This window comes from Bos indicus x Bos taurus, chromosome 3 (assembly GCF_003369695.1).
Source record: "Bos indicus x Bos taurus breed Angus x Brahman F1 hybrid chromosome 3, Bos_hybrid_MaternalHap_v2.0, whole genome shotgun sequence".
Lineage (NCBI taxonomy): Eukaryota > Metazoa > Chordata > Mammalia > Artiodactyla > Bovidae > Bos > Bos indicus x Bos taurus.
In genome coordinates, this window is record NC_040078.1 from 54435275 (window position 1) to 54449578 (window position 14304).

The 14304-nt window shown below is 40.7% G+C and overlaps 1 protein-coding gene across 1 annotated transcript; it reads left to right on the forward strand.

The window, feature by feature from the left end:
• Window positions 1-4775: 4775 nt before the first annotated feature.
• Window positions 4776-6076, forward strand: LOC113889649 (heterogeneous nuclear ribonucleoprotein A1-like). Its single transcript, XM_027536636.1, has one exon. The coding sequence runs from the start codon at window positions 4791-4793 to the stop codon at window positions 5685-5687; it is 897 nt and encodes a 298-aa protein (XP_027392437.1). The 5' UTR covers window positions 4776-4790; the 3' UTR covers window positions 5688-6076.
• The last annotated feature ends 8228 nt before the right edge of the window (window positions 6077-14304 follow it).

A 14304-nucleotide genomic window follows, 5' to 3' on the forward strand; every position in this document is an offset into this window, starting at 1 on the left:
TATGATTCTACTATGATTATAAAGGAATTCAAAATCATTGAAAAATATTCACTATTGACACAAAAGTATAAAAATAATAAACTACAATTCTAACAGTGAGCTAGAAATGCTGGTTATAATGGAATACATAATTTTCAAGATTCTCAGGTGTTTATTATTTATGTATAAATGTTTTCATAAAAGAACAGTTTTGTACCTATTATGAATTGAGTTATTCACAATCAACATGCCAAAATTTCTCTATAGAGAGTAACCTTGGTCATCTGAAAAGAGGTGTGAAATGTAGGGGGAAATTCCATTCCTTCATATTACTGGTGAATTAAAACTCTTAAAGAAATTCCTCTTCATAACAATTTAAAAAGAGGACATTTTTATATCATTGAATAAGCAGGCCTAGTACATGCATGGGGTTCCCTCATGTCTCAAACAGTAAACAATCTGCTTCCAATGATAGAGACGTGGGTTCAATCCCTGGGTCGGGAAGATCCCCTGGAGAAGGGCATGGCAACCCACTCCAGTATTCTTGCCTGGAGAATCCCAAGGACTGAGGAGCCTGGTGGGCCACAGTCCATGGGGTTGCAAGGAGTCGGACACAACTAAGCGAATAACACTAGAACATGCATATAGGTAGACTGTAATCAGATGGTAAAGAATCTGCCTGCAATACAGGAGACCTGGATTCGATCTCTGGGTCAGGATGGTCCTCTGGAGAAACGAATGGATACCCATTCCAGTATTTATGCCTGGAGAATTCCATGGACAGAAAAGCCTGGTGGGCTACAATCCCATGGGATCACAAAGAGTCAGACATGACTGACTAACACACACACACACATGACTAGAAAGGATAAAATGGTTTCATTTTATATCATTTATATCATTTTATATATCAAAGCAAATAAGTCCTTTCCATTGCATTTTTTAGCCAGTACAGAGCACGTTTCCTTAAGATCAAAAGGGACCTTGTTTTCCCATAAGATGACGAAAACTGCAGAATTTGCTATTACATGCTAAATTTTCTGAGCCTTGCTTCATAGTGTTCAACTCATGCTAAGTTGGAAGCTGAGTAATCTATTGTTAGGTTAATTGCCCTCATGGGAAAGAATAATTTTACATCTCAGCTCCCTGAGAAGAAATGATTACAGCCAGAACTGAACCTAGGTTAAGCCACCGAGATGTCAGGGAGCCTGAAAATAAAACTACCATTGTTGTTGTTCAGTCACTCAGTCATGTCCAACTCTTTGCAACCCCATGAACTGCAGCTTGCCAGGCTTCCCTGTCTTTTACTATCACCCAAAGTTTGCTCAAACTCATGTCCATTGAGTCTGTGATGCCATCCAACCATCTCATCCTCTGTCGCCCCTTTCTCCTCCTTCCTTCAGTCTTTCCCAGGGTCTTTTCCAGAGTGAGTTGGTTCTTCGCATCATGTGGCCAAAGTATTGGAGCTTCAGTTTCAGCATCAGTCCTTCCAATGAATGTTCAGGATTGATTTCCTTTAGGATTGACTGGTTTGATCTCCATGCTGTCCAAGGGACTCTCGACAGTCTTCTCCAGCACCACAATTTGAAAGCATCAATTCTTTGGTGTTCAGCCTTCTTTAGGGTCCAACTCTCACATCTGTACTTGACTACTGGAAAAACCATAGCTTTGGCTATATGTACCTTTTTTTGCAAAGTGATGTCTCTGCTTTATAAAATGCTGTCTAGGTTGGTCATAGCTTTCCTTCCAAGGAGCAAGCATCTTTTAATTTCATGGCTGCAGTCACTGTCTACACTAATTTTGAAGCCCAAGAAAATAAGCCTGTCCATGTTTTCTCCATCTATTTGCCATAAAGAGATGGGACCAGACACCATGATCTTCATTTTCTGAATATTGAGTTTTAAGCCAGCTTTTCACTCTCCTCTTTCACCTTCATCGAGAGGTTCTTTAGTTCCTCTTTGCTTTCTGCCATTAGAGTGGTGTCATTCACATATCAGAGGTTATTGATATTTCTCCCAGCAATCTTGATTCCAGCTTGTGAGTCATCCAACCCAGCATTTCATATGATGTACTCGACATGTATGTTAAATAAGCAGGGTGACAATATGCAGCCTTGATGTACTCCTTTCCCAGTTTTGAACCACTCCATTGCTCCATGCTTGGTTCTAACTGTTGCTTCTTTACCTGCATACAGGTTTCTCAGGAGTCAGATAAGGTGGTCTGGTATTCCCATTTTTTTAAGGATTTTCCACACACTTTATTGTTTATTGTGATCCACACGCTCAAAGGCTTTAGGGTAGTCAGTGAAGCAAAAGTACATGTTGTTTTTTTTTTTTTTTTTTAGTTCCCTTGCTTTTTCTATGATCCAACAGATGTTGGCAATTTGATCTCTGGTTCCTCTGCCTTTTCTAAATCTGTACATCTGGAAGTTCTCAGTTCATGTACTGTTGAATCCTAGCTTGAAGGATCCTAAGCATTATCCCATATATCCCAGCTATTCCACTTCTGGTTATTTACCCAAAGAATAGGAAAAGTAATTCAAAAGGGTATAAAAGTGTAGTCACACAGTCGTGTGATCACTCTTTGATCCTATGGACTGTAGCCTGTCGGGCTCCTCCATCCATGGGATTTTCCAGGCAAGAATACTGGAGTGGGCTGCCATTTCCGTCTCCAGGGGATCTTCTGGACCCAGGGATTGACTCAGACCTCCCACATTACGGGCAGACTCTTTATCATCTGAGCCACCAGGGACTACCTCAAAAGGATACAGGCACCCCTATATTCTTTGCAGTTTCATTGGCAATAGTCAAGATATGGAAACAACCGAAGTGCCTGTCAATGAATAAATGGACAAAAAAGATGTTTTATATATAAATACAATAAATACTAGTCAGCCATAAAATAGAATGAAATTCTGACATTTGCAACACTGATGGACCTTGACACTATTATGCTGAATGAAATAGATCAAGTGGAGAAAGACAAATACCATATTATTTCACTCGTATGAGGAGACAAAAAGGAAAAGGCAAATAAGCAAACAAAGTAAAACAAAATGAACCCATAGATTCAGTGAACAATTGGCAATTACAAGAGGAAACGGTGCCGGGGGCAGACAAAATTGGTGAAGAGAATCAACTGTATAGTGATGAATGACAAGTGTATTTGTGGTAGTGATCATTTATTTCTATATACAGATGTCAAATTATAGTGATGTACACATGAAACATAGTTTTAAAAATAGAGAAAGTACATTTGCCCAAATATCTCAAAAGAAACACTCTAAAAGAGAGGTGGGGAAATGAACTTTCTTCAGGTTATAAACTTAAAGAATTCACCATCATTTACCTTGATATTATATGCAATTTACAAAAAGTTTCAATTGTCCCTGGTATCAAGGTTTTGGTTTGTTTCCCACATAAACAGTACATTTTTTGATCAAAATAAGAAGCTGGATTCCAAGCATTAGACCTATTTCAAAGTAATCCTGCCCTACTTTCATTTTCAATTTCACTTCTATTAACCATAAACTGTACTTCACATTTTGTCCTAAAATTGACACCAGCACTTTACATTCATGAAGAAGGGTCGAGATAAACTTTAGAACTCATCATTTACAAAATATTAATCAAACAAAGCAAGAAAGGAAACAAGGGAGGAGACAAGCAGAATCCATGCATTGTTGCCCAGATTTTCTCAAATTAGACTTAAATACAGCCTTAAATTCTATGGACACACTGATATGTCATTTGAGAACCTGACACCAATTTCTTGGAAGCTTAGTTAAGAAATAACTTTCGAGAACAGCCAAGATGGAATTTTAGAAAGACCCTGAGCTCAAGAGTCGGACACGACTGAGCGACTGATCTGATCTGATCTGATCTGAGCTTTCTTCCACTTATGAGCACACCAAACCAAAACTACTTGCAGAGAAACAATCAATGGAAAAGATGGGAAAATACCAGAATAGATCTTCTATAAATAAAGACATAAGGAGGGAATGACAAGGAGATTGGTAGGAGGGGCAAAATCACAATATCATTAGATCCCATACACCCTGAGTGAGGGAACCCTCAAACTGGAGAATAATCATATTGTAGAGGTTCTCCTGCAGGAGCGAGAGTTCTGAGCCCCACTTCAGGCTCTTGAACACAGGACTCCAATACCAGAAAGATGAGCCCCAGAGCATCTAACTTTGAAGGCCAATAGGGCATAGTTTCAGGAATCCCACAGAACTTTGGGAAATAGAGACTCAGTCTCAAACTGCACACATAAAACTTCACTTGCATGAGGACCCAGAGAAAAAGCAGCAATTTGATAGGAGCCTGGGCCAGTCCTACTGGCTAATTTTGGAGTCTCCTGCAGAGGCGAGGTGGTGATTGTAGATCACCCTGGAGACACAGATTCTGGGTGGCAGCCAAATTGAGGAACTTTGAACCACATGAGCACTCTTGGCAGCTGCCACATGGACTCTTTAGTGCCAAGATCTGTCCCTACCCAAAAGGTTGAAGACAATTTAAGAGACCCTATACCATTAAGCTGACACATATTTTCAGTGTAGTATAGGGGTCCTAGAGGAGAAGAGAGAGAGGGAGTGGGGTGAGAATATAACTGAAGACATCATAGCTGAAAACCTCCCTAACCTGGAAAAGGAAACAGACACTAGAGTCTAGGAAGTGGAGAGTGTTTCACATAACATGAATCCAGAGCAAAACACCAAGATACATTATAATTAAAAAGACAACCAACTTTCTGCCCGTGGACGCCGCCGAGAAAGCATCGTTGAAGTCTTCCCCACCTCCACTGCCGTCATGTCTAAATCAGAGTCTCCCAAAGAGCTGGAACAGCTGCGGAAGCTCTTCATCGGAGGATTGAGCTTTGAAACAACTGATGAGAGTCTGAGGAGCCATTTTGAGCAATGGGGAATGCTCACAGACTGTGTGGTAATGGATCCAAACACCAAGCGCTCCAGAGGCTTTGGGTTTGTCACATACGCCACGGTGGAGGAGGTGGATGCGGCCATGAATGCAAGGCCACAGAAGGTGGACGGAAGAGTTGTGGAACCAAAGAGGGCCGTCTCAAGAGAAGATTCTCAAAGACCTGGTGCCCACTTAACTGTGAAAAAGATTTTTGTTGGTGGCATTAAAGAAGACACTGAAGAACATCACCTGAGAGATTATTTTGAACAGTATGGGAAAATTGAAGTAATTGAGATCATGACTGACCGAGGCAGTGGCAAAAAGAGAGGCTTTGCTTTTGTAACCTTTGATGACCATGACTCCGTAGACAAGATTGTCATTCAGAAATACCACACTGGGAATGGCCACAACTGTGAAGTGAGAAAAGCCCTGTCTAAGCAAGAGATGGCTAGTGCTTCATCCAGCCAGAGAGGTCGAAGTGGTTCTGGAAACTTTGGTGGCGGTCGTGGAGGTGGTTTTGGTGGGAATGACAACTTTGGTCGTGGAGGAAACTTCAGTGGTCGAGGTAGCTTTGCTGGCAGCCGTGGTGGTGGCGGATATGGTGGCAGTGGGGATGGATATAATGGATTTGGTAATGACGGAAGCAATTTTGGAGGTGGCGGAAGCTACAATGATTTTGGCAATTACAACAATCAATCCTCAAATTTTGGACCCATGAAAGGAGGAAACTTTGGAGGCAGAAGTTCTGGCCCCTATGGTGATGGAGGCCAATACTTTGCCAAACCATGAAACCAAGGTGGCTATGGTGGCTCCAGCAGCAGCAGTAGCTATGGCAGTGGCAGAAGGTTTTAATTACTGCCAGGAAACAAAGCTTAGCAGGAGAGGAGAGCCAGAGAAGTGACAGGGAAGCTACAGGTTACCACAGATTTGTGAACTCAGCCAAGCACAGTGGTGGCAGGGCCTAGCTGCTACAAAGAAGACATGTTTTAGACAATACTCATGTGTATGGGCAAAAAACTTGAGGACTGTACTTGTGACTAATTATGTAACAGGTTATTTTAGTTTCTGTTCTGTGGAAAGTGTAAAGCATTCCAACAAAGGGTTTTAATGTAGATTTTTTTTTTTTTCTTGCACCCATGCTGTTGATTGCTAAATGTAATAGTCTGATCATGACGCTGAATAAATGTCTTTGGAAAAAAAAAAAAAAAAGACAATCAGAAACTATAAAACTAGAGGAAAACATAGGCAAAACACTCTCTGAGATAAATCGCAGCAAGATCCTCTATGACCCACCTCCCAGAGTAATGGAAATAAAAGCAAAAATAAACAAATGGGACCTAATTAAACTTAAAAGCTTTTGCACAATGAAGTAAGCTATAAGCAAGGTAAAAAGAGCCTTCAGAATGGGAGAAAATAATAGCAAATGAAGCAACTGACAAAGAATTAATCTCAAAAATATATAAGTAGCTCATGAAGCTCAATTCCAGGAAAATAAATGACCCAACCAAAAAATGAGCCAAAGAACTAACAGACATTTCTCCAAAGAAGACATACAGATGGCTAACTAACACATTAAAATATGCTCAACATCACTCATTATCAGAGAAATGCAAATCAAAACCACAATAAGGTACCATCTCATGCCAGTCAGAATGGCTGCTATCCAAAAGTCTATAAGCAATAAATGCTGGAGATGGTGTGAACAAAAAGGAACCCTCTTGCACTGTTGGTGGGAATGCAAACTAGTACAGCCACTATGGAGAACAGTGTGGAGATTCCGTAAAAAACTGGAAATAGAACTTCCATATGACCCAGGAATCCCACTGCTGGGCATATACACCAAGGAAACCAGAATTGAAAGAGACACATGTACCCCAAGTTCATTGCAGCATTGTTTACAATAGCTAGGACATGGAAGCAGCCTAGATGTCCATCAGCAGATTAATGGATAAGAAAGCTGTGGTATATATACACAATGAACTATTACTCAGCTATTAAAAAGAATGCATTTGAATCAGTTCTAATGAAGCAGATGAACCTGGAGCCTATTATACAGAGTGAAGTAAGTCAGAAAGAAAACATCAATACAGTATGCTGCTGCTGCTAAGTCACTTCAGTCATGTCCGACTCTGTGCGACCCCATAGACGGTAGCCCACCAGGCTCCCCCGTCCCTGGGATTCTCCAGGAAAGAACACTAGAATGGGTTGCCATTTCCTTCTCCAGTGCATGAAAGTGAAAAGTAAAAGTGAAGTCACTCAGTCGCGTCCTACTCTTTGCGATCCCATGGACTGCAGCCTACCAGGCTCCTCCGTCCATGGGATTTTCCAGGCATATTAATGCATATATATGAAATTCAGAAAGATGGTAACTATGACCTTATATGCGAGACTGCAAAAGTGACACAGATGTAAAAGACAGACTTTTGGACTCTGTGGGAGAAGGCGAGGGTGGGATGATTTGAGAGAATAGCATTGAAACATGTGTATTATCATATGTGAAATAGATGTCCAGTCCAGGTTCGATGCATGAGACAGGGTGCTCAAGGCCAGTTCACTGGGATGACCCTGAGGGATGGGATGGGGAGGGAGATGGGGGGGGGTTCAGGATGGGGAATTCATGTATACCCATGGCTGATTCATGTCAATGTATGGCAAAAAAAACACTACAATATTGTAAAGTAATTAGCCTCCAATTAAAATAAATTAATTAAAAAATAAAATGAAATAAAATTAATATAAATTGGTACAGCCACTATGGGGCTTCCCGGGTGGCTCAGGGATAAAGAATCCACCTGCCAGTGCAGGAGACAAAAAAGACTAGGGTTCAATCCCTGGCTAGGGTAGATCCCCTGGAAAAAGAAATGGCAACCCACTTCTGTATTCATGCCTGGAAAATTCCATGGACAGAGGATCCTGGTGGGCTAGTCTATGGGGTCACAAAAGAGTCAGACACAACTAAGCACAGCGCAGCATAGCCACTATGGAGAACAGTATGGATGGTCCTTAAAAAACTAAAAAGAGAACTACTACATGACCAACAGTTGCACTCCTAGGCGTATACCCAGAGAAAACCATAATTCAAAAAGACACATGCACCCCAATTTTCATTGCAGCACTATTTGCTATAGCCAGGACATGGAAGCAACCTAAATGTCCCTCAACAGAGGCACAGATACAGAAAATGTGGTACGTATATACAGTGGAATATTACTCAACCATAAAAAGATCAAAATAATACCATTTGCAGCAACATGGATGGATCTGAAGATTGTCATTACTAAGTGAATTCAGACACAAGAAGACAAATATCATATGATATCTCTTATATATGGAATCTACAAAAAGAGTACAAATGAACTTATCTACAAAACAGAAGTAGAGTCACAGATCTAGAAAACAAACTTATGGTTACCAAGGGATAGGAGGGGAGAGATAAATTGGAAGATTGTGATTGACATATACATACTGCTATATATAAAATAGATAACTACACAGGACCTACTGTATAGCACAGGAAACTCTACTCAGTACTCTGTAATGGCCTATATGGGATAAGAACCTTTAAAGAAAAAAAAGTGGATATATGTATATGTATAACTGATTCATTTTGCTATACACCTTAAACTAACATAGCATTGTAAATCAACTATACTTCAATAAAAATTTAAAATAAAATAAAAGATGGGCAAAAATTAAAAAAAATAAAGACAAAGAGGCAATACTAAAAGAAACAAGGGAATATAAGCAAATAATATGCAAAAGAACTTCCATAAGCTATCAACTATTTTTTCAGCAGAAACTGCAGACTAGATGAAATATATAGACACCATATATTTAAAGTGATAAAAAGGAAAAAACAAAACTAAGCCTGCTATGTGCAACAGGGCAATCATTAAGACTTGATGGAGAGTTCAAAGGTGTTACAGATAAGCAAAAGCTAAAAGAGTTCAATACCACCAAACAATAATAACAACAAATGATAAAAGAACTTCTAGGCAAAAATGGCCATAAGTAAAACAAGAAAATTATGAAATGAAAGGCTCAACAGTAAAGGCAGGAAATAAGCCACACACAAATCTAATATGGAGATTACAGGACAAAAGCAGTAAAATGGTCTCTAACCACAAGGAGCAATTAAAGGATACACAAAATAAAGAGATGCAAAATAGGCTATCAAAAATTGTAATCTTGAAGGAAGGAGAATACAAATGCAGGGTTTTGAAAATGTATTTGAAAATGACATATTAATAACTTGAAAAAAATATATACATACATAGCCTTTCATTGGAGAAGGCAATGGCAACCCACTCCAGTACTCTTGCCTGGAAAATCCGATGGACAGAGGAGCCTGGTAGGCTGCAGTCCATGGGGTCGCTAAGAGTCAGACATGACTGAGCGACTTCACTTTCACTTTTCACTTTGAAGCATTGGAGAAGGAAATGGCAACCCATTCCAGTGTTCTTGCCTGGAAAATCCCAGGGACGGGGAGCCTGGTGGGGTTGCACAGAGTCAGACATGACTGAAGCGACTTAGCAGCAACATCAGATCAGATCAGATCAGATCAGTCGCTCAGTCCTGTCCAACTCTTTGCGACCCCATGAATCGCAGCACGCCAGGCCTCCCTGTCCATCACCAACTCTCGGAGTTCACCCAGAGTCCCGTCCCTCGAGTCAGTGATGCCATCCAGCCATCTCATCCTCTGTCGTCCCCTTCTCCTCCTGCCCCCAATCCCTCCCAGCATCAGAGTCTTTTCCAATGAGTCAACTCTTCGCATGAGGTGGCCAAAGTACTGGAGTTTCACCTTTAGCATCATTCCTTCCAAAGAAATCCCAGGGCTCATCTCCTTCAGAATGGACTGGTTGGATCTCCTTGCAGTCCAAGGGACTCTCAAGAGTCTTCTCCAACATCACAGTTCAAAAGCATCAATTCTTCGGTGCTCAGCCTTCTTCACAGTCCAACTCTTACATCCATACACGACCACAGGAATAACCATAGCCTTGACTAGACGAACCTTTGTTGGCAACATAGTCTTTAATTAAAAAAAGGAACTTCCCGGTAACTGCAAATCAAAAATCTGTAATAGATGTACACAAATAACTCAAGGAATCTAAACACAACATTGTAGTTAGTCATCAAATCATAAAAGAAGAGAGCAAAAGATGAAGAAAGAGGAAAAGAAGACCTACAAAAACATTTCCAAAACAATTCACCAACTGGCCATAAGAACATACATATTGATCATTATCTTGAGTGTACATATCCAAAATGCTCCAACCAAAAGACATAGAGTGGCTGAATGGAAACAAAAACAAGACCTGTGTATATGCTGCCTACAAGAGGCTCACTTCAGATCTATAGACACATACAGTTTGAAAGTGAGCAGATGGAAAAAGAGATTTCATGCTAATAGAAATCAAATGAAAGCTAGAATAGCACTCTTCCCAAGGCCTCTTCCAGCCAGATAGGCCCCTGGCCCTGGACCACATCCAACCATCAGGGTCTTTCCTGGCTGCAGGGGTTCCCCAGGCCTGAGCTGCACCTCCTGTGCCCCCACTCGACCAAGGCTGAGCATCACCACCTTCCAAGGCTTCTTCCAGCTGCACCGGCCCTTATGGGGTACCTGTGGAAACCTGCATCCCTGACAGCCTGCATAGGCACATGTGAGCAGAAGCAGCTCCAGGAGTAAACGCTGGTGAGAAGAGCACACACAGAGGTCGGATGACACAACAGGTCCAGAGAGCTGCCTAGAGGCCTTGGCGGCCTGCCTGGGAGGCAGAGATATATGTTGTAGCTCACCATGGGGGCAAGGACCCTGAGAGAGGATGCACCAGGGAATTATTTTATTTTTTACTTTAAAAAAATTATAATATTATTAATATTGTTTTAGTTTTTTATCTTATTTTTTACTCTTTTTGTCTTTTAAAAAATTTTTATTTATTTTAATTGGAGGCTAATTACAATATTGTAGTGGTTTTTGCCATATATTGACATGAATCAGCCATGGGTGTACATGTGTTCCCCATCCTGACCCTCCCTGCCACCTCCCTCCCCATCCCATCCCTCAGGGTCATCTCAGTGCACCAGCCCTGAGCACCCTGTCTCATGCATCGAACCTGGACTGGACATCTATTTCACATATGATAATATACATGTTTCAATGCTATTCCCTCAAATCATCCCACCCTCGCCCTCTCCTACAGAGTCCAAAAGACTGTTCTATACATCTGTGTCTCTTTTGCTGTCTTGCATATAGGGTCATCGTTACCATCTTTCTGAATTCCATATATATATGCTAGTATAATATTGTATTGGTGTTTTTCTTTCTGACTTATATTTATTTTGCCATTGTGGGCTTCCCTAGTAGCTCAGCTGGTAAAGAAGCTGCCTGCAATGCAAGAGCCCCAGTTTGATCCCTGGTTTGGGAAGGTCTCCTGAAGAAGATATAGGCTACCCACTCCAGGTTTCTTGGGCTTCCCTGGTGGCTCAGATGTAAAGAATCCACCTGCAATGCAGGAGACCTGGGTTTAATCCCTGGGTTGGGAAGATTCCCTGGAGAAGGGAACAGCTTCCAACTCCAGTATTCTTGCCTGGAAAATGCCATGGACAGAGGAGTCTGGCAGGCTACAGTCCTTGGGGTCACAAAGAGTCGGACATGACTGAGAGACTTTCACTCACTTTCACATTTTTTTTTTTTTAAACTATTGTGGATTCTTTACTTTGAATACTGCTGTTCCATATTTATTGCTATTTTTTTTATTTATTGCTATTTATTTATTGCTTTTATTTATTGCTATTCTTTGTTATTATTCTTTTCTTTACTGTTGCTGTCTTTTGCTTTTTGTTTGTTTTCATTCAGCCTGGCTTGCAGAGGCTTGACTCTCAAGCTAAGAGTTGGGCTTGGGCTCTTGTGGTATGAGTGCTGAGTCCAATCCACGGGACTAACAGAGAATTTCAGGTCTCAAAGAATATTAATCAGTGTGAGGTCTCCTGGACATCTTCATCTTGGCACCAAGACAAATAGATGAAAAGATATAGCATGTTAAGTGTTGTAAGAATTAATATTGGTCAAATGATTATGCTTCTCAAGGCAATACACAGACCCAATACAATCCCTATCAAGTTACCAATGGCATTTTTCCCAGAAATAGAATTAAAACATCTTAAAATTGGGAAGGAGATGCAAAATTAGTAAACAGAGAGCTATTGCACTCAATACACTGAATACAGGCCATCAGGAAGAGAAGGAAACAATCCCATTTACCATTCCATCAAAAACAGTAAACAGCATAAGAGTAATCTTACCTAAGGAGGCAAAAGATATGTACTCTGAAAACTATAAGACATTGATCAAGGAAATGAGAGATGACACCAACAAATGGAAAGATATACCATGTTTGTGGATTGGAAGAATCAGTATTGTAAAAAAGGGCCATGATAACCAAGATAATCTACAGATTAGTGCTATCCCTATGAAAATACCAGTAGAATTTTTCACAGACCTAGAACAAAAAGGTTTTCATTCTGTATGAAAACACAAAAGACCCCCAAAAGCCAACTGGGGAGGACGACTGAGGGTGGGATTGTAAACCTGAGTGTGGAGGAAGGGATGCCACTCTTCGCACCTCATCTGGTGTCCATGCCTCAGAGCAGAAAACAGAAACGAAGAAAGAAAGACAATCTAACTAACCTCTCCAAAAGAGGTAATGTGGCTTAGACCTGATTTCCTCTCTTTTTATCAACCCAGTCCATTACAGGATGGATGTAACATCCTGCTCCGTTTTCTGTTTCTAAAGAGAAGCATTTTCCCCAGAACCAAACACAGGAGGGGCTCCAGAAATAAGCAAAGAAAGCTGAGAAATCGTTCCCTGGCTGCAGAATACACACAAAGCAAGTACACTCCTAAAATTTACTTGTGAACACTTTTTGGTTGACTAGAAAGAGCAATAAATCCCCCAGCACAGAGCCCACACTTCGGGAAGGGAGGCAAGAGGTCATGGAAGGAGCAAAGGATGAGCAGCCTGCAGGGAGCTTTTCTCCTGCCACTCAGCCTCTCAGTTTGGACCTGAGGCAGCTGGGAGGCAACAGCCTATGCAACCGTGTCCTGGATGGATGCTCCTCCTCCAGCATCCATCCAGGAGTGCAGAAAGGAGCCCACCACGGAATACAGAGGTGTGCATCCTAACTCTTCTGAGAAAAGGGGGCTGAAGTCCTTCCTAGGACTGCATGACCCAACGCCTACCTCTTCAGAGAGGCACTGGCTAAGGTCGCTTCCCCCTGTCCCTATCTCCCCAACTCTGACTGCATCCTGACTAGTCCTTGCTGGGCACCGGAAAAAAAGAGACAGAAAAGAAGGCTCTTAACATAAAGACTATTTAAATCTTAAAACACAGACAGGATTATTTTTGTATTAAAAATATTAATATTCCATGAGGGAAGAATGGGAGGAAGAGATAGCTAAGAATTTGGGGATCAACATGTACTCACTGCAATATTGAAAATGGCTAACCAATGAGGTCCTACTGTATGGCACATGGAACTCTCCTCAGTGTTATGAGGCAGCCTAGATTGGAGAGAAGTTTGTGGGAGAATGGATACATGTATATGTATGACAGAGTTCCTTTGCTGTCTGCCTGAAACTATCACAACATTGTTAATCAGCTGTACCCCAATATAAAATAAAAAGTTTTTTAAAGTATTTAGCATCTCAAATACTACACAACTCTATTGTACAGAATTATTCAATTTCCTTCTCACTAATCAACTATAAATAATATGTTAAGGTCTAATTGTGTTGGTTTATCATGCACCATTTTTAATACCTGGCCCATTCAGTTACTGCCTCAGAATAACTTGTGGTATTAGCTGAAAATACAATTGCTGTACTTTTAACTATTACTTTAGATAACTCTCCTGAACAATAATCTTTGAAAAACACTGGACATCTTCTACCATCTAATAACACTATTTCATTCTACTTGGGTAGTTTTGAAGTTTCTGGTTTAGGTACCTCAGTGTACTTTGAATGAAAAAAAAAAAAAAAAACATTGTAAACTCTAGAGCTCCTATACAAAGCTTTATCAGTATTTAATATCAGAAAGGGAATCTACAATTCCTCTTGTTTATAGCTGCTCACCTTAAAATTAAGCAGTTATTTTTCAAGTAAAAGTGAGTTTATTCAGGAATAGCAAAGGAAGTCTAATTCCAGAATAGCAAGCTATAGAAAAGCCATGGGCAAATCTAACAAAGAATAATATTATTTAATGGAGAAAAGGAAGGAGTTGGGAAAGATTATTTTCAAAACAAGTCCATTGGTAAAAAATAAGAACTCATGGTGATAACTCGTCCTCATTGGCTGAGTTGTTGGGGAGTCAATTCTTCTAGGAGACGCAATGTACATCTTTTCCTG

Excerpts from the sequence above, each read along its gene's own strand:
- LOC113889649 (XM_027536636.1), top strand. The coding sequence starts at position 4,791 with ATGTCTAAATCAGAGTCTCCCAAAGAGCTGGAACAGCTGCGGAAGCTC.